We start from the raw sequence: 21504 nt of genomic DNA, 5'->3' as shown, positions 1-21504 counted from the left end.
ACTTTTAATGCTTTGTAAATAGAGCAATTCTCATAAAAAGGTCATATTTGCTGGAGTTAAATCCCTCCATTCATCCCTTTAGTTGTTATAAATGTGGCCTTGGCTACTGACGGTTGTGAAAGAATGAACAGACACCAGAATGAAGTGAAAGTGTCACATTCCAGTTCTTGTTTGAGTAAAGAGGAACCTTTTAGCAACAAATCTGGACTGGGACTGGTAACTAACTCTCTTTTTGCACAAGTGCTTTCTAAACGAACATCACCCTGAAACTAGATGTACCCAATCCATTTCCTTGCTTTATTGCATTAACTAATGTATTAGATACCACTATTATCTAATGTAACTGCTGTTCTGCTTGTTTCTACGCTGCTTTTGTCTGTCACATTTATACATACTTATATCAACAAAATAATCTGATTAAATGAAATGAATGTTTTTACCATTGTTGGTCATGCCAAGAAAATCTGATATGAGATTACAAGATAACACCATGTTAGCATAGCCATGTACATTTTTTTTCGATTGTAACAAAGCAGTTTAGTGTCTCTGTGACTGTCAGAGAAAACAGTCTTACTTTCTACAGTGCACGTAAAGATCTAATAGAAAAAGTCTGCTATTTTCGTGTTTCCATCACAGAGTGAGACATCTCTCCTGAGAACGATCTTGGTGTGAGCTCCATCCTCCTCCTGTGGTTTATTCTGTAAGAATAAAGTCACACCCTCGAATCTGCGATGATGCAAACTCCTGTACTGATTTAGACTCCATTAACATACATTTGTTTGAAATAGCTTACAATTTAATATTTCCCCCCACATCTATAGAAACATCTCACCCTTGGGCTGATTGTTTATGGACATCTCTGTTATATAATTAACTGTTACCTTACGAGAAAATACGTCTCTCCTCCAGTTGAGCCGCACGATGTGCAACTTACGCAGTAATCTTTATCAATAAACAGTGAAGCATCAACTCCCCAGCAACATAGGTGTGTTAAAGACCTCGTAGATCGGACGGTGGAATTGAATTTAAATATTTTTTTCTTTGTCATTGCACAGTTTTAAAACAAAATTTGATATAATTTGATAAAGAATTTCCCCCCAAGAGGGAAGATGCAGTCGTCAGAAAGCAGGGATGGTGAATGTGCGTATTGTGTGTACTTTCACTTAGAAACCACCAGATGGAGACAAAGTCCTGCTTTAACTATAGTTTAAGTTGTACTGTGTACTGTGTGTTGTGTGTGTACTGTGTACAGTGTTGCAGAGGTGTCTTCAGTATTCACATTCATTTCTCAGGTAGAAGTATAGATACTAGAGTTTAAAAATACTCCTGTAGAAGTTGAAGTATCAACTCAAGTTTTTTACTCAAGTAAAAGTATAAAAGTACTGGTTTCAAAACTACTTAAAGTATAAAAGTAAAAGTAATGTAAGGGGGAAAAAAAGCCATTAAGGACAAAAGCCATTGAAAATTAATGCATCTTAGTATAATGCAAATATATTAAAGAACCATATATGTTTACTATTGAGCATTAACATGTGTTTCAGAGAGCAGGAGATATGATGACTAGTTGCCTATAAGTATTGTAATGGTGCAAAAAGTCAAACTTCAGAGGCATGTTATCATTTATCCTAACCTTTATTGGAATGTACATCCAAGTTTAGTTGCAGGAATCTGAGGGAACGGATGTAAGAACAAAACTGGACAAGAACATCTGAAACAACCACAACCAAATTCACTCTATCCGGATGGAGCAATTTAACTGGATAGTTTTTATTTAAAGGCCCAAATGAAATAAAGTAACAAGGCTGTTTTTAAAATGTAAGGAGTAAAAAGTTCAGATAATTGTGGGAAAATGTAAGGAGTAAAAGTAAAAAGTCGTCTGAAAAATAATTACTCCAGTGAAGTATAGATAACCAACATTTCTACTTAAGTAAGGTAACTAAGTATTTGTACTTTGTTACTTGACACCTCTGGTTGTGTACAGTGTTGTGTGTTGTGTACTGTGTACTGTGTACTGTGTACTGTGTACTGTGTACTGTGTACTGTGTACTGTGTACTGTGTACTGTGTACTGTGTACTGTGTACTGTGTTGTGTACTCATGAGTGGTTCGTGTGGTACGTTTCTATAGTTTCACAGAGCTCAGTTCTGAGGAATGAATGATTATTGTATGGAAACAGTTTCAGAAGAGACGTAATACAGTTCATTCTCTACTTTCAAGTATCATACAGTTAGAATCCAAAGTTCAAGTATATCATTTATGTGAATGGTACATTTTGGCAGCAACCAAGACCTTTGTAGTTAATATTGTCAAAGATGTTTGCCTCTGTGATGGACTGGATACCTGTCCAGGGTGTTACACCCTGGGTGTAACCGCAGCCTCTTACCGTTGATCAGCTGGGATAAGCTCCAGCAGACCCCTGGGAGCCTGCAATGGATACAGCGGGTATAGAGGATGGATGGATGGATGGATGTTTGCCCAAAAGGAAAAGCAGAGTGGTAAAGAAACAGTTTCTTTCCACTCAATTTCTCAGATATTCTCGTTGGATAGTTTGCTGCCGATGAAAGGACAGAGTCTGTGTTGGTGGTTAGTGGATTGGTAACTTGGGCAGACTTCATCACATCCTACATGTGGAGCCCTAACCATTCCTCAGATGTGGTTGGATCCAGAAAGGAAGACATGCAGCACACAAGGATAAACACCCCCTGTTCCAGACCTCCCTCAGACTGTGTTCTCCCACCACATAAAGAGGGGATTGTTGGAAGCAGCCGACAGGCGGAGAGATGCAGCGAGCAGTAGTCCGAGTCCCCAGTGAGCCCCTGCACCTCCGCAGACCCTGGTCCTACGCTGCTCCATCTGGACACCATGAGGTTTGAGGAGATCCTGGATGACATCGGTGGCTTTAGTAAGTTTCAGTTTGTGCTGCTGCTCCTCCTGTGCCTGCCCCGGGCCATCCTGTGTCTCCACTTCCTTCTGCACAACTTCATCTCCGCCACCCCTGCTCACCGCTGCTCCCTCGGGAGCCCGGGAGAAAGGAATGGAAGTGTGTGGGACTCCGACCCCGGGGCACTGGCCCTCAGGATCCCCCTGCAGGACGACGGCTCCTTCAGCTCCTGCAGGGTCTATGATTCCCTGCTGAGCAGCAACCTCAGCCGAGCAAACAGGACTGTACCGTGTCCCGACGGCTGGATCTACGACCAGTCAGAGTTTACTTCCACAACTTCCTCAGAGGTAAAACAAAAATAATGTTTTTTTTCTTGCAGCACTTGACCTTTGCACGTATAACATGCTACTGGGCATTTGCAGTACGCTAAACCAGAGGTTTTTCAACTGGTTTTGTCCCAGTCCCACCATTACAACCAAGAAGCAACGGTAACCCTTTCTTTTACAGTACAGTAATAACCAGGTAATACCATGGTAATTACACTGTAATTACCTAGTAGTACCTTGTATTTACAAGGTAATTACATGGTAATTACCGGGTAATTTACCCAGTAAGTACTAGGTAATTATCACGTATTTTCTTGTACCATGTAATTATGTGTATTTACCATGTAATTACATGGTAAATACCTGGTTGTTTAAACTAAACATTACTAGGTAATTACAAAGACATTAGATGGGAACTACTAATTACAGGTATTTACTAGGTTAATATTGGTAACTACCAGTCAATTTACCATGTAATTACTCTGAAATTACATGAATTATTTCTAAGTAAGTACCAGGTAATTACTAAGTATTTTTCTGCAAACTACCAGGAAATGATAACCTATATTTGAGGTAGTTACCAGCTAATTACACTTCAATGACCATGTAGTTACCTTGTATTTACTATACTTTTCATGGATAACTACCGGGTATTTACCCATTCATTATTGATTATGTATTATCAATGGATTGGTGCATGTACCCCCGAGGGTGTAAATGACTCTATTGACCTTGTAATTAACCTGATAGTTACCATGTTTTACCTGGCAATTGGCAGCAACCTTGTAGTTATTTGCCCAGTAATTCCATTTCCTAAGTATTTACCCAATAATTACAGAAATGTTTACCTGGCTTTTACTCAGTAATTAAAAAAAAACTGGACTGTAAAAGAAAGCGTGTGTTGTTTCCATAATATTACCTGGTAATTGTAGATTATAATTATAAAGATTTGAACAATTGGCAAAACGTCTGACAATTACCTCCCCTTTACCCCGCAATTAAAAAGTTGGACGACACCCCCTCACAAACACCCTCACACACCACCACCTTGTAACAAATACGGCAAAACAGGTGATCTGTCAAAGACTTTTTTTTCTTCAAAAGGATAAAGAAAAAAATACAAAGTTCTGTATAGAAACATATTGTACAGTGTAAAACGTATTGCATAATGTAAAACATAAAACTAGGCACAGTGTTGAAAATATAGGCACATTCAGTCAATCAATGCAACAAATAAAAAATACAGTGCATTCAAAAACGATATAACAGCATATTTAGATCTCAAACTGGCATGTCAAGGACCCCAGTATTATCTGCATTTGGCCATCACCCTTAAAGATATTGTGACATAATTTTTAACATGCTTTTAACACTATTAAAAGTCTTGGCCAATATCCCTCAAATGTGTCTAAAAAGGTGTAACAAGAAAAACTTCACTCTAGAACTCCATGCCTGGCTTTTTATGACGGTGTTTTTTTGCGCAGTGAAAAACACGTCCTTTTCCCCCTTTCCTGTCAATCATTGCCCCGCTCCTCCTCCCAACCTCCTCCAACCCAACTGCTACACACTTCTGCCATCTCCACACACACGCGCGCACACCGAACCACAAACACCCACACACACAGCCCAGACAGGGCGACTACAGCCCGGGGATGTCCGTGACCAGAGGACTGGAAGGCAGCACCGTAGCTCCCCGCAAGCAATACGCTAACAGCGGCGTCGGAGAGTTAAGCCGGGAGCGACAGTCGAAGCATGCACGGAAAAGCAGCACGGCGAAGCAGTCCACCGCAAACAATCACAAAAATAAAGGCATGCAAGCAGCAGTGTCCCCTTATCTTAAGTCCAGTCAGTGGCCGCGTCTTTTTAGCAGTTGAGAACAGAGGGGGGCTCTAAACAGCTCCGTGTTAAGCCTGATTTATGGTTCCGCGTTAAATCGACGCAGAGCCTACGCCGTAGGGTTCAGCATACGGTGCGCGTCGCCGCGTAACCCTACGCCGTAGGCTCTGCGTCGGTGTAACGCGGAACCATAAATCAGCCTTTATGGTGCGCTGGAGACGAGAGGAGGCAGGGAGCTGGGTGGAGGGGGCGGTGATTTAGCGGACCTATCCGTATAGGTCCGCCACCCAACCAGATGCGCCGTTTTTGCATAATTGTGCGGAAAATCCCAGAAAGCACACAATACACTGAATGTTAAAAGTTTTTTTTGGGTGTAATTGATGTCAAGACACCCAACAAAACACAAAAAATCAAGAAAAATGTGTTTTTCATGTCACAATCCCTTTAATTTAAATTTTTTTTTTCCAAGATTTGAGACATGTAAACAACAAAAACACGGGGCAATCCACAATAAAATAACTTTTTAAAAGTTTCAACACAAAATATGACAAGTTAATCATTTACTTGCATATTTTACCAACTCTGGAGCAGCGTTAGCGCTCGGACGGGAACAGGAAGTTAAGCTTCGTCAATAACGGAAGTAACAGAGGAAGAACGGTGCTCTTCAAAATAAAAGCATAAAAATAAAACTAAAAAAATAAAATGACAGAAGTGCTTAATTCACTCTGCAAGTAATCTGCTGCCATTTACACGCACCACCAGCTGGAAAATAGCAGATCTACAAACTTATAGCGCAGCACTCTGCCCTGAGTGCAGCGATATGAACTTGTAGATTTGCTATTTTTGACAGTGTTTTATGGACTTTTTACTCTGTCTGATTGCAGTGGGATCTGGTGTGTAATGACAAAAAGCTGAATCAAGCCCTTGCGACCTATTTCTTCCTTGGGGTCACGTTTGGGGCCATTGTGTTTGGACAACTTTCTGACAAGTGAGTTCATTATGAATCATTCAAAATACTTGGCTGCACACTGAAATACTTCTGTTAGGATTTTTTTTTTATTATTTCATGGATAAGGTATAGAAAAAGGTGGACTTATACTCGTTCTGGCTCATTTATTGATATACATGATTGGTATGTGTTCAGTTGGCACCATTATGGTGGTTAGCACTGTCGCCTCGTAGCAAGGAGGTTCCGTTAGTTTATACTGCGGCCTCCTACAGCCCTGAAGCATTCTGTGTGTGCGTGTGTGTGTGTGTGTGTGTGTGTGTGTGTGTGTGTGTGTGTGTGTGTGTGTGTGTGTGTGTGTGTGTGTGTGTGGAAACCTCTACCATGTCAGAGTGAACTACTGGGAAACAAAATAACTCCAAACTCTGAACACATTGCAAGAAACAAAAGATTCAGTGATTCCTCTAGAGCTGAAGGGACTTGTGACTGTGAGATCGTGATCATGTGGAGCTGCTGATTACTGATGTGGAGCTATTAGGTAAACACTTTTAGATTCACACAGTTTTTGGACACACATACATGCACAAAAACCCACTCATGGGTTAGTTTTCATCACCAAAACAGCAGCTGACTCTGAACAGAAGCTCCTAATGGAAACACAAACCACAACACGGTGATAATGAAACCGCTCACTTGGAGGCATTACTGAGTCCAAAATGTTTCTTTGAAATTGATCATTATAAAGCAATGATTTTGGTTAATGGTTTTGCGACTCACTAACAAATTACAACTGATACAGTGCATTAAAGTTAAAATCAATAAACTGCAGTTATAATCTAGATGAATATTTACTGTGTAGATGCACAAGATTTAAGGACGTTTAAGTTGAATGCAAAGATCTGTTTAGCAAAAGGTGTACAAAGAATGCAACATGAGTTCTGTTAAAGTTTGGTTGTAAATGAAACCAGAACGCAATGATCTGAAAAGTTAAATTCTATATACATATACATACATATATATATATATATATATATATATATATATATATATATATATATATATATATATATATATATATATATATATATATATTAGAAACAGCAATGATGACGTTTGAGTTTTTTCAAAGACAAAAATTCCTTCTAAATTTAAAGCAGCCCTATGTAACTTTTCCATCTTAATCTAATATTTCATCATCATCATTGTGATGGAACATCAACTTCCAACAGGTTTAATGAACCTCTGTCATGGTCTGAGGGGTCTGTATCTCCTTCACTGGCACTATGTAACTTGGTAGGAACCCTGCCACACTAAAAAACTACACATTTTTACGGCTTTGACTGCTTTACGGCATACGTCACTTCCCCCTCCTTCCCGATTCGTAGACGAGGCCAAAGCTGGGCGGGACGTGGAGCGCAGAGCTCAGCAGAAGCTGGTGTCATGGCCGAAGCAGCGGAAAAACCCAAGAAAATAAAAGTTTTATCGGAGGAGGCGAAAAAAGAACGCGGGAGAGTAACAAGCTAAATGCCCGGACAAGAATAAACATTGGGCCGGCGTTCACTTGCTGGCGTGAGCTGAAAGACGAGGAGGGATGTCCGACAAGAGAGACAGAATTATTATGATACAAATGTAAATGTAGAGTTCTATGTTCAATAAGAATCTAAATTAGAATGTTTTCACATACATTCACATTCACATGTTTTCTAATATTTTTCCTGAGAACTGTAAAATTGTGCAGGGCTGATCTGCAAAATATAAGGAATGGGCAGGGCCGCCGCAAGGGGTGTGCGAACCGTGCAACCGCACGGGGCCTCGCGCTATGGGCCGTTTTTTTTTTTTCCTTTTTTTTCCTTTTTTCCCTTATAAATATCAACAGTCACGTTCCATTACAGACCTAAATGTGTACTAGTCTGTGCATATCAATAAATATATGTGCAATGATGCGCGTGTCTGTTGTTCAATACAACTGATCAGACCAAGCGCAGACACAAGCTGCTCTGATCCAGACGGGTGGAGTTGGAACAAACTGTCACACAATGTCGAGAGAACGAGACGGATTCAGGAAATTTCCATCAGGGGATAAAAAAAGAAAAAAACGAAAGAAAATGGAAGAGTTTAATGCCTCTCTGAAAGTCTCGTTTGATAAATTTGTTACAAAAATCACAGATCCGACCGGGTCTCAAGCAGCCGCGGGGCCCCGCGTCGAGGCAAAGGATGATGATGAGGCAGGGGAAGGTATCCAGTATTTTGATAATTGGAGAGTTAAAATTGCGCATATAAACACCTGATCCGACCCGAAAAACCCAAAAAGGGCCCCCCCCAGCCATTTTGCACAAGGCCTCGCAAATCTCCCAGACGGCTCTGGGAATGGGCATTCAGTTATTCACAGGTTATAAAGTATTTTTTTATTTTGTCAGTAAGTATGTTGGACTACTAATTTATGATGAAGTCCCTCTAAAAAACATGGCAGGAACAAGGTGCAGTAGTAATTTGGGGCGCATTATCTCGCTGAAACAACTTAATAAAACCAAGTTGAACTTAGTGATTTTCAACATCGTCATATTATATTGTTTAGCCAAAAATAGATACATTACCTCTTCTCTATCCATCCTGCAAACGGCCGCTGAAAACAGAAAAGTAGTTTTGAAAGTCTGTCCCGTCTTCTCTCATCAAAACAAATGCAGCGACGGGGACAGGAGTTTTCCGGCAGTCCGCGCTGGTGCTCATGGGAAATGTAGTGTTATTTCTGGTAAAGCACTACCACTTTTGTCCAAAGGAGCTGCCAAACTCAACAAAAGCTGAAAGTTACATTGTGCTGCTTTAATCATTGAAAAAAATAATTGTGCCCTATTACTTCTAGTGAGTGATGGTATTGTGATTGTGTGTTTTGTTGTGTTTTTGAGCGTGTGTGTGTTGTAGGTTTGGCCGTAAGTCTATGCTCCTGGTGGCTCTAATATCCACCACCACGATGGGAACCACGTCAGCCTTCTCCACCTCCTACGTCATGTTTGCCGTCTCCAGAGCGCTCTGCGGCGCCGCTCTCAGTGGGCTGTCCATCATCGGTGCCGTCCTAGGTAACAACTCCATGGATACTCATGAAGGAGAACAGATATAAGGCATGTTTCCACACGCGGGGGTTCCAGGTCCATTCTTCGGGGCTGGACTGTTGACATTTTTCCACTAGTACCTACTCAGCCGCAGTTTGGTTCTTCTCCACTAGGGGTCTAACGTGCTGAGTAGATACTTTTTCTGTAACTATTCTGCCGAGGTTCTAAGCAGCTGAGTCGGCTGTATCTGACATCATCACACTACAGGCCACTGATTGGTCGGGGGGTTGGAGTCAGACGTCTGAGTCAGGAGGAGGAAATCAGAGAAAGAGACTCTGACGGATTCTTGTTCATTTTATTCAACACCAGAAGTGTCAAGTAACGAAGTACAAATACTCCGTTACCTTACTTAAGTAGAACTTTTGGTTATCTATACTTCACTGGAGTAATTATTTTTCAGACGACTTTTTACTTTTACTCCTTACATTTTAACGCAATTATCTGTACTTTTTACTCCTTACATTTTAAAAACAGCCTCGTTACTCTATTTCATTTCGGCCTTTAATAAAAACTATCCAGTTAAATTGCTCCATCCGGATAGAGTGAATTTGGTTGTGGTTGTTTCAGATGTTCTTGTCCAGTTTTGTTCTTACATCCGTTCCCTCAGATTCCTGCAACTAAACTTGGATGTACATTCCAATAAAGGTTAGGATAAATGATAACACGCCTCTGAAGTTTGACTTTTTGCACCATTACAATACTTATAGGCAACTAGTCATCATATCTGCTGCTCTCTGAAACACATGTTAATGCTCAATAGTACACATATATGGTTCTTTAATATATTTACATTATACTAAGATACATTCATTTTCAATGGCTTTTGTCCTTAAAGGCTTTTTCCCCCTTACATTACTTTTACTTTTATACTTTAAGTAGTTTTGAAACCAGTACTTTTATACTTTTACTTGAGTAAAAAACTTGAGTTGATACTTCAACTTCTACAGGAGTATTTTTAAACTCTAGTATCTATACTTCTACCTGAGTAATGAATCTGAATACTGAAGACACCTCTCTTAAAAAGGGATCTAGACGGCGATAACGGAACGACCAGATCTACCAGGATCTCTGTCACTTTATAGCTGCTCACGGCTCCAGCTGACTTTTCAGCAGCGCAGAGACAAACTAACAAACAACTTTGTTTCTAACTAACTTTGTTTGTAACTCGAAATATTGAATCACTTTTCTAAGCGAACGATGCGAACGCAGGCTCAACAGCAGGTGTATCCACCCCTTTAATCTGATTGGTTTACGAGTAAATCGTCCCCCACGTGGGGTGCACTCTTATAATTGGCTGGAACAAAGGAAGACATCTGATTGGTTGCAGAGCCTTCCGTATAAAAAAGAAACGTATTTGTTGATCGAGTCACGTCAGGGGAGTCTCAAAAGTCACACGCAAATCCAGCGCAGCTCACAGACAAAAAAACGTTTGTAAATCAGTTTATATTTGTGTGTGCATCAAAAATACATTTGTATATCTTGTCCTACGCAGGTGTGGATTGTTCTGTCTATTTGTGAATCGGTCTGTGCATTTGTGAATGATGAGACTGTTCTAGCTCCATACCCTGCTGACACTGAGCTCTGTCCCAGGTATCGAGTGGACGGATGTGAAGCACCGGACCTTCAGCGGGACCATCATGAGCTTGTCGTGGAGTGTGGGGAACATGCTGCTGGCTCTCATGGCCTATTCCCTCCCAGACTGGAGACACCTGACTCTGGCAGTGACGGCCCCCTGCGTTCTGGCTATCGTTTCCTGGTGGTAAGATCGTTGTTCGGTGGAGTTACTCTTCTCCACGCTAATTATTAACAAAATGTAACTGTGTTTTTAAGAGGCGGTTTCGTCTGTCTGTAGGTGGCTACCTGAGTCAGCACGCTGGCTTCTAGCAAATGGCAAGACAGAGGAGGCCAAGAAGTATTTGATCCAGTGCGCTAGAACGAACGGGAGGAATGAATGCACGTCCAAACTGGAGACTGAGGTACAGAGAACAGACTATCTCTGGTTTAGGATGAGTACATTAATGTTAATTAGAACTGTTAAAGGCCTGAGTGAGCTCCACAGCAATTAAAAAGAGCATCTCTGAATGCACAACACCGGATCCTGCAGCGTGGGAGTGAGAGGGGCAGGGTAACGGCCCCTTTCAGGCGGGGGAGAAGGTTTGTCCCTCAGGACTCCTCTCCCTGGCCCTGCCCCTTCTCAACCTTTCCCCGACCCTGCACCTAACCTGGGACTTGCTGATTGGAACGGAGCTTCGGCAGCTGCGTGCTGGCCTGCGGTCCCCACCCCTGGTCATCCCGTTGCTGCTTCCACCTGCCTGCTGTGCTGCTGACGTCCCCGACTCCCCCAGTCTGGCCCTCGGCAGGAGGGTCCTCCCTTATGAGCCTGGTCCTGCTCAAGGTTTCTTCCTCCTAAAGGGGAGTTTTTCTTGCCACTGTTTGGCTTAAGATTTTTCTCCCACTAGGGGAGTTTTTACCTGCCATTGTTTATGTAATAATTGCTCGGGGGTTTATGTTCTGGGTCTCTGGAAAGCGTCTAGATACAACTTTTGTTGTATTAGACGCTATATAAATAAAATTGATTTGAGTTTAATTAAACTTTTAATTTTTGATTTTGTCCCAACTTTTTCCTGATTCTGAGTTGTACATGGATTGAAACTGTTCCAGTATCCACTGCAGTCTTTTCTGTTTGATGCTCATTTAATGCTCTTTGAAATGACTGGCCTCTCTGGCCTGTTGTCCTTGCAAAGAAACAGCAGCACTAGCGCTGGCCAAGGTCTAAATCAGCTGGTGATCAAATACACTGCCCAATCACGCGAAGCAGTTGTAGGGCTCTAGTCAGCAAATCAAAGAATCTAAGAAGTGACAAATTAGGCTGTGAAATGGACACAGCAGTGTTTTCAATGAACCGTATTGCATTTCAAATATATATATATATATATATATATATATATATATATATATATATATATATATATATATATATATATATATATGTATACTGTATCAGAAGATATAAACCACTACAAATGCAGAAGTTAGGTGGTCAGTCAGTATGATGTCAGTCAGTCTGTCTCTGCTTCAGATGTGCCGTCGTCTCAGAGTTGGCTGTGTGGTTGTTTCAGGTTCTGGAGAAGATAGCAGCGTCTGAGGTGACTGACAAGAATCACACATATCTGGATCTCATCAAAACCCCTCAGCTGAGGAAGATTACCCTCTGCTCCGGGTTGTTCTGGTACCAAACACTCTGGAGAATGCACTGTCGGCTGTGGAGCACTACGGGCTCCAGTGGGGTTTCATCCTGATGCCGTTGCTCTTCCAGGTTCGCCGTGGCCTTCCTGTACTACGGAATCAGCTTCAAGATCTCAGGTTTTGGCGTCAACATCTACCTGACTCACTTCATCTATGGCGCCATTGAAGTTCCCGCCAAAATCCTCACCTTCTTTGTCCTGGACTGGATCGGCCGGCGCAACGGCCAAGCGGGGTTTCTGATCACAACCGGAGCACTGATTGGAATAAACACAGCCATACCTTTAGGTCACTTTTGTTTCTGTTTTTATGCATCAATATACAAATAAACAAATCATACATTTTGATGTTGGAAGCTTGAAATGTATGCTAGCTTTTTTCCCAATCAGATGTGACTCTTGTGTTGTGTGCAGGGATCGTTCAGCCTCTGGACTCATCATTGATCCATTTCTCTTGCAGAGTACTCAGTACTTCGTACGTGCATCGCTGTGGTAGCGAAGGGTTTCTCTGAGGCAGCCTTTACCACGGCGTTCCTCTACTCCGCTGAACTGTACCCGACTGTCCTCAGGTGAACTCCACACAGCACCTCAGTTAACCTTTGCTCATATGTTTATATACATATACAGTGGGGCAAAAAAGCATTTAGTCAGACACCAGTTGTGAAAGTTCGTCCACTTAAAAAGATAAGAGAGGCCTGTAATTTTCATCACAGGTATATCTCAACTATGAGAGACAGAATGGGAGGAAAGAATCCAGGAAATGTTTCTTATGAAGCCACTCCTTCGTTGCCCGGGCGATGTGTTTGGATCATTGTCATGCTGAAAGACCCAGCCACGTTTCATCTTCAATGTCCTGCTGATGGAAGGAGGTTTTCACTCAAAATCTCACCATACATGGCTCCATTCATTCTTTCCCTACACGGATCAGTCGTCCTGGTCCCTCTGCAGAAAAACATCCCCAAACCATGATGTTTCCACCCCCATGCTTCACAATAGGTTTGGTGTTCTTTGGATGCAACTCAGCTTTCTTTCTCCTCCAAACACCAAGTTGTGTTTCTACCAAAAAGTTCTATTTTGGTTTCATCTGACCATATAACATTCTCCCAATCCTCTTCTGCATCATCCAAATGTTCTCTAGCAAACTTCAGACCTGGACATGTACCGGCTTCAGCAGGAACGTCTGTCCCTGCAGGATCTGAGTCCCTGATCGTAGTGTGTTACTGATGGTTCCTTTGTTACTCTGGTCCCAGCTCTCTGCAGGTCATTCACTAGGCCCCCGTGTGGTTCTGGGATCTTTACTCACCGTTCTTGTATCATTTTTACCACACGGGGTGAGATCTTGGAGCCCCAGATGGAGGGATATTATCAGTGTCTTGTATGTCTTCCATTTTCTAATAATTGCTCCCACAGTTGATTTCTTCACACCAAGCTGTTACCTATTGCAGATTCAGTCTTCCCAGCTGGTGCAGGTCTGAGTCCTGGTCCAGGTCTAGTCCTAGTCCTGGTCCTGGTGCAGGTCTACAGTTTAGTTTCTCACGTCCTTTGACAGCTCTTTGGTCTTGGCCATAGTGGAGTTTGGAGTGTGACTGTTTGAGGTTGTGGACAGGTGTGTTTTATACTGATAACCAGTTAAAACAGGTGCCATTAATACAGGTAACGAGTGGAGGAGAGAGGAGCCTCTTAAAGAAGAAGTTACAGGTCTGTGAAAGCCAGAAATCTTGCTTGTTTGTAGGTGACCAAATACTTATTCTACCGAGGAATTTACCAATTAATTCAGTAAAAATCCAACAATGTGATTTCCTGGATTCTTTCCCCCCATTCTGTCTCTCATAGTTGAAGTTACCTATGATGAAAATTACAGGCCTCTCATCTTTTTAAGTGGGAGAACTTGCACAATTGGTGGCTGACTAAATACTTTTTTGCCCCACTGTAGATGTACATAAACATATAAGATTAGGATGACACAATTTCTGCCTTGATTAAATGTTTTTCACTTGTTTTATGTCAAAATACACCAGACAAATCCTTTCTAAACCATATTGTTACAGCTGTATTCACAGCAGCCACTTTTATGAGGTGGTGTGCGCTTCTCTAATCCAGCTGTCGATCTTCCCAAGGAACCGCTTTAAAAGTTAAACCTGGCATTTTAATTATCAAATAAAGTCCCCTTTTGCTTTTCACTCAAGGATGTTTACAGATTTATCTTTTAAACATGATCTCATTCTGGGTAATCTGAACAGATGACCCTCAATTTTTGATCTGAAAGTATTGAAGTATTGAAGTTTGAAGTATTGAAGTATTTTTATCCTTTTGATGATGGTGTGGCCTATGTATTTATACATTTTCCATTGTCAATAAAGATGTCAAATCAAATCAAATCAAATCAAAAGTACGTGCATTTCCTGGTTCATGATGGTTTTCCACCTGAGGCTCCTGGTTGTTGTTGGACAGGCAGTGTGGGATCGGCTACACCTCGTGCATCTGTCGGATTGGGAGTTCCCTGGCCCCCATGATCATGCTGCTGGAGGATGTTTGGCTGCTCCTGCCCCCTCTGATCTTTGCTGGGACGGGGATCGTCAGCGGCGGCCTGGTCTTCCTGCTCCCAGAGACGCTCAACGTCCGTCTGCCCGAAAACATCCTGGATGTTGAGGAGGGAAGGTAAAGATGCAGAGAAGGATAACACAGCTATTCTTTAGTTCTTCCTCCAGAGCCAGGATGAATATTAATCCGGGTCCCCAATAACATGGACTGTGGTAATTAACAGCTTAAATACTGATTGGACAACAGATCATGTTAGTGGGCAGTGAAATCAGCGTTTGTGGTGTTTGTTTGCAGCTCGATGTCTGTACTTTATCAATGAGGAATAAAGAGTTTAGCACTAACATAAAAACCTGAATGCTTCATTTTAAAGACAGATGAATGTTTATTTGTTTTTGTGCTAGTGGATTATAGCATACCTTTAATTGGGTAAATCTGAAATCTTGCAGGTACAAAGTTTGTGAGGCGTGTCTAAATCAGCATTAAGATTAAGCTCCAACCAAAACAAAGCTACCGCTTTATGATTTACCTGTGATAATGACATCAAGTTATCACAACTTTAGGTTTATTTGCAGTAGAGAATGTTTTTTAACTGTTGCATTTTTATTGGGCCATGTCAGGACAATTTGAAGAAAAAGAAATCTCCAAAAATTCAAGAAAATATGAAGAAAAACTAAAAATATATGAGATTAAAGTTATAAAATAAATGCCAAAAATCTTAGTATCATTAACCCCTTTTGGACACATTGTGCCTACGCTCAGGGCCTGGAGACTTAGCAATAAGAAAATACTCTTATTTTAGCCTTAAGTCACTATGTTGTCTTCAGGGTCTGGACTTCGATGAAATGTCATGAACTGCAACAATTTATAACATTTCTGATTTTATTTTTTTCTCACAGATTTGTACATTTAACCACACACATTTAGATTTTTTTCCCCACAAAGTTGAAAGTTTATTAATTCAGAATTCTTAATTTTTTTCTCTAAATGTGCACGCCAATTAGGATAAAACAATGTGAGCTTTTTCTTCAAACGTTAACCCCCTCACCCACTGCAGAATTTCATCCTTTTTCTTTGATAAATATCACTTTGCAGGACTGAAAAAGTTTGAAAAAAAAACCCAAAACCTTTCCGTTCAACAGTGTGACAAACTAGTTGATCGACACCATTCAACCAATCAGACTCACGAGTCCCGGAGATGTTTAAAGTAGGCCGTGTTGAAAAAAATCAATTTTCCGATTCTAAATAGATTCTCATATTAATTCCTAAACATCAATTCATATGTCTAAAGATCGAATTTTTTTTTCATCATTACATTACAATTTTTGGTATTTTTTTGTTTATTCAGATTCAGATTCATTCAGATTCAGATTCAGATTCAGAAAACTTTATTCATCCCCGAGGGGCAATTGCAGGACAACTGAGCAGCAAGACGTTGAAAATCTCAAATAGAACAAGAATGAAGTAGAATAAAAATGAACAGGGCATGTCTCCTTATGTACACAAAAAAAAAATATATATTATGCAAATGTCAGAAAAAGAATGTTTTGTTGGATACGAGAATAACTGGTGCCATGTTTTTGCCTTTAAATATATTTAAAGGTATGAAAACATTAAAGTTTTCAGTTATAATTGCATAGATTGTCTATATTTCATTACTTTATATACTGTCTAGGAACCAAATTCTCAAAAATTAAAAACCAAAAAAGACAGAAAATGGAAAAAATCAAAACGAAATGTGGGAAAAACTAAAACCGATTTCATACGTCACTGTTCGCTGCCCTGGATCAGTTCTATCAGCATTCTGGGAGCTGATTGGTCCTTACAGCATCATCAGCTGCCAATACTTGCTGTTGAATCTCAATATAATACTAGTTTTAACATGTTGCATAACTACAGTCATATCATTCATTCAACAGTTCAATAAAAAGTTTGTTATAACACTAACCCAAATCAATATTGGAATGGAATCGGATCAAATCTTGATAATCGATTCTGAATCTTAAGAATCGGAATCGAATCAATTCTTGACATTTGAATCGATCCCCAGCCCTGGTTTCAAGGATGTGTTACTTTGATGAAGTGAGTTTATTTGCAAGAAAAAAATAACAGTTTTCCACCTTTGGTTATTTGTGTTTAGACACCTGCAGAGAGATGCAGAGGAACAGATTGAGATGAAGCAACGGAGCGGCAGAGATGCTGCAGCATCGCAGGAGAAGAGAGACGGAGCAGCAGCGGAGGAGGGCAGGACTAACTCCTGACGCCTTCACTCACTCATGTGATTCTTCTGAAGTTCATAGATCATCTGCAGACAGCAGTGAATGTGTCGGTGCTGCTTGATTTTCATTCAGACAATAACGGACTTTGAAGTTGTCCTGTTGATGTCTGAATTTTAAAAGATGACTGTTTTTACTGTTAACTTGTTACTATTGAGCTTTTTAGAGAACAGGGATGTAGCAGATACAGCTGAGATATAATCTGACTTCAGCTTAAAGCTTTTGTTGCAAGTCTTTTGATCAGCATTAATTGCAGTTGTGATATGAATTATGTTCAGTGTGTAAACATAATATTGACAATAAAACAGTATTAGACACTTGAAATACTTTTATGCCATAAATAAGCACTTTATTTTCTTCTGAACCATTATTCTGATATTGGTAAATGTGGGGGGGTGAGACTAAAAAGTTAGAGTATTTCTCTTCGAAATAGTTTTTTTTTCTTGTCTTTTTGCTGTAAAATCGATCAACATTTCATTTCATATCAGATTTAATCATTTTCTTTACAGGTTGTGGCGACTAAATAAAAACAACCAAATCCCTAAAAACCCACATTAAACGCTTTATGTTCTTTCCAAACGGGTGAATAACTGGACTGAAACTGAGTGTTTAAGTTACCAAGAATAAGACCTGAGAGATGATCCAGATTTTAGTAGATTTAATGTAAAAGGGTCAGAACATACATGAGACGTCTCGATGCAGAATAACAACGAAACAAAGGAAACATAACCTTTTTAAGGCATAAAGGATGATTCATTCTTAAGATTCGAGTAGACAAAAACATCTTTAAGGTCAGTATTAATCCTTTTTGAGCAGACTCCCAGTCTGTACCTTTAGTCCGGGCAAGGCTATATTTTGCTAAACTCAGCACTTGTGGTTTAATTAAGTGGCTAAGGCTACATTTTCCATCACAATTTATACTTTTATTTTTCAAAGAATCACTTACTACACCACAGGAGGAAAAGGTACACATTGACATTGTTCCTCTCACTGAAAAATGATGTCTTGATTAGCTCTGGGACGTCCAGTAAAACATCCATAACTCCCCGTAAACACAGTCAGGAAAGAGCTTGTTAGTAGGATCAAACATGTAAATAATTAAATGTTATAATTCCAATCCCTAGCAGGATGTCTTACAATTAAACCATTTGTCAAATATTTAACCCATTTCAAACATTAAAAAACCTGCTGGTCATTAGGGATGGGCGATATGGACAAAAATATGTATCACGATCATTAAATGAGTTCCACCTGTACTGCAAAACTGGAATGACTCAGATCCTCTATGTTTGTTACACAAACACGTATCAACGGGAATTTATCTTTCTTTCTTTCTTTCTTTCTTTCTTTCTTTCTTTCTTTCTTTCTTTCTTTCTTTCTTTCTTTCTTTCTTTCTTTCTTTCTTTCTTTCTTTCTTTCTTTCTTTCTTTCTTTCTTTCTTTCTTTCTTTCTTTCTTTCAGGCTCATATCTTCCTTCCTTCCTTCCTTCCTTCCTTCCTTCCTTCCTTCCTTCCTTCCTTCCTTCCTTCCTTCCTTCCTTCCTTCCTTCCTTCCTTCCTTCCTTCCTTCCTTCCTTCCTTTCTTCCTTCCTTCCTTCCTTCCTTCCTTCCTTCCTTCCTTCCTTCCTTCCTTCCTTCCTTCCTTCCTTCCTTCCTTCCTTCCTTCCTTCCTTCCTTCCTTCCTTCCTTCCTTCCTTCCTTCCTTCACGTACGTTGTGCATTGATTTAACACAGAACCATAAATCAGCTTTACACAAAAACGTAATCAACGGGAATTTATCCTTTTTACCAGAAGACGACAAATTCTTACCGTGGGGAATTTTTTTGACGGTACATAGTGAACAGTAAAATATCTCCCATTCCTAGTGGTCATATTAACAAAGTTTTGGCCCTTAAGGCTGAACAGTCCATCCGTTTTCTGCACCTGCTTCATCGGTCTTTCCTAGCCGTCACCAGGCCGGCGAGGAGAACACAGGCCACCAGTTCATCATTAAAAGCAAATCTCAAAAGTCACAGCTACAGCTTGATGGTACACAAATACAGTTGAATATGATTAAGTTAAAACACATCACGGTTCAGATGTCCTGGTTTTGTTTGTGCAGTGGTGTCTCAATGCTGACGGCAGTGCATCAGAAACTGATGGCCTCGCATCATTCTCATCAGTTCCTGATGCAGTACCATCAACATCAGCGGAGATTCTCTGCTCACAGTTCAATCCTCTTTATGCAGCAATACCACGTCTGACCACACGGGGGCAGAATAGCACAACACAAGTTCATGTCTTTAACCTTTGGCATAATGCTGGATTTATGCAGCAGCGCTGCATGTGTCATCTTTTGAGTAGGTTGCCATTGTCTGTTGCCAGAATGAATTGTGGGTTTTGTGTTGATTGCATCAAAAGTTGAGGGATTTTCAACTTTGACAGCTTGCCAACAGAGTTGCGGTTACCCAGCTAGGCCCAAACCGATGTGGGTTTTGATGGAGAGTAAAAGCAAAAGCTGGTCATTTTGTCATTTGAGGACGATGGAGGAAATCCTCACAGTCTTCAACCGTGAAATTCATCCCCCTGCCTGCGCTGCTGACGATCAGAATGCACCGCTGTAGTAACCGCTGGCAGGTCGCCTAAGAAGAGGGAAAGCATCTCAGGCCGGCGTCAGCCGGACACGTCAGACACACCCTGCATCATGCGTTGCAATGCTGCTTTGTGAGTCCAGTGGAAGACAACAAAGTTCCCGTGTAGTTTAGGTCCGTCACCACTCGTTTGAACAGTCAACACAGCAGCTCTATAGAGGGTCTGCATTGACGTCACTTTCCCACTGGACCAGCCCCCTTACTCTCACTGAGTGGCAAAACATCAGCAAAAACAGCTGCAACTAGTGGAGAAGACGGGATAACAGCTGATTATCGGCTTAAATTAGCGTCAGTTGGACTTGACAGTGACCCGTACAGTTACCCCAAGAACCAGTGGTCCATGGACATTAATATTTGGTACAGTTACCAAGAACCAGTGGTCCATGGACATTAATATTTGGTACAGTTACCAAGAACCAGTGGTCCATGGACATTAATATTTGGTACAGTTACCAAGAACCAGTGGTCCATGGACATTAATATTTGGTACAGTTACCCCAAGAACCAGTGGTCCATGGACATTCATATTTGGTACAGTTACCAAGAACCAGTGGTCCATGGACATTAATATTTGGTACAGTTACCAAGAACCAGTGGTCCATGGACATTAATATTTGGTACAGTTACCAAGAACCAGTGGTCCATGGACATTAATATTTGGTACAGTTACCAAGAACCAGTGGTCCATGGACATTAATATTTGGTACAGTTACCCCAAGAACCAGTGGTCCATGGACATTAATATTTGGTACAGTTACCAAGAACCAGTGGTCCATGGACATTAATGTTTGGTACAGTTACCAAGAACCAGTGGTCCATGGACATTAATATTTGGCCACGAATCCAGTTTCCTGATATTTATATGTACTTAATTTCTACGCCGGGGAAATACATGAAGCAAAGCTTGAAGGCTTACAAAAGTCTTGACGCTTGGTCCGACTTCAAGGCAGGATTTGTTGGTGAAATTAAAGTGATGAGGACACCGAACTTTATGATTTGACCGGTTAACGTTAGATACCCAAAAATCCAACATTATCTGATACAGGCAACAATAGAAAAAGTAATAACACAGTAATAATAATAACACACTATAAACACTATAAACAGTAACTGGTCTCCATGGTGCAGAGTAATAAATAATATATACACACTTACAAAAAATAACAAGATTACAAAATTAAAGGAGAAAAAAAAGGAGAAAAAGCTCAAAGGTGAGCAGGAGCTGCTGTAACGAGCTGCCACTCATGCGGCACTCAGCAGTATTCGATGAAAAGAAGAGCAGTTTTGATGCATAAATGTCTCAACCATGAACATGTGCTGGTCTGAGAGGACGTGCTGATACCGATGCTGATACTGATGCTGATACTGATGCTGATGCTGATGCTGATACTGATGCTGATACTGATGCTGATGCTGATGCTGATGCTGATGCTGATACTGATGCTGATACTGATGCTGATGCTGATGCTGATGCTGATGCTGATACTGATGCTGATACTGATACTGATGCTGATGCTGATGCTGATACCGATGCTGATACTGATGCTGATACTGATGCTGATACTGATGCTGATACTGATGCTGATACTGATGCTGATACTGATGCTGATACTGATGCTGATACTGTGCTCAGATGAACCTCAGCCAACACCGTGAGGGGGTCAAAGCTCACAGTTGCCAGCTGAGATTTAACTGCGTCACAGAATTCGTACTGGCTGGAATA

At 40.8% G+C, this 21504-nt stretch overlaps 1 protein-coding gene across 1 annotated transcript; it reads left to right on the top strand.

The window, feature by feature from the left end:
- The first annotated feature begins 2721 nt into the window (after positions 1–2721).
- Positions 2722–17136, top strand: slc22a7a (solute carrier family 22 member 7a). The gene is made up of 10 exons (XM_061721373.1): positions 2722–3227; positions 5927–6030; positions 8908–9062; positions 10686–10854; positions 10948–11071; positions 12215–12324; positions 12412–12626; positions 12798–12906; positions 14789–14995; positions 17016–17136. The coding sequence occupies exons 1-10, from the start codon at positions 2862–2864 to the stop codon at positions 17134–17136; spliced, it is 1680 nt and encodes a 559-aa protein (XP_061577357.1). The 5' UTR covers positions 2722–2861.
- The last annotated feature ends 4368 nt before the right edge of the window (positions 17137–21504 follow it).

The sequence above is a fragment of the Cololabis saira genome, chromosome 1 (assembly GCF_033807715.1).
Source record: "Cololabis saira isolate AMF1-May2022 chromosome 1, fColSai1.1, whole genome shotgun sequence".
NCBI lineage: Eukaryota > Metazoa > Chordata > Actinopteri > Beloniformes > Belonidae > Cololabis > Cololabis saira.
Note: the sequence above shows the minus strand (reverse complement) of the source record. Positions and strands in the feature narration are given on the sequence as shown.

Coding starts and splice junctions, on each gene's coding strand:
- slc22a7a (XM_061721373.1), top strand. CDS start 2,862: ATGAGGTTTGAGGAGATCCTGGATGACATCGGTGGCTTTAGTAAGTTT. Junction 10,855..10,947: donor CTGGCTATCGTTTCCTGGTG/GTAAGATCGTTG, acceptor GTCTGTCTGTAG/GTGGCTACCTGAGTCAGCAC. Junction 14,996..17,015: donor CTGGATGTTGAGGAGGGAAG/GTAAAGATGCAG, acceptor ATTTGTGTTTAG/ACACCTGCAGAGAGATGCAG.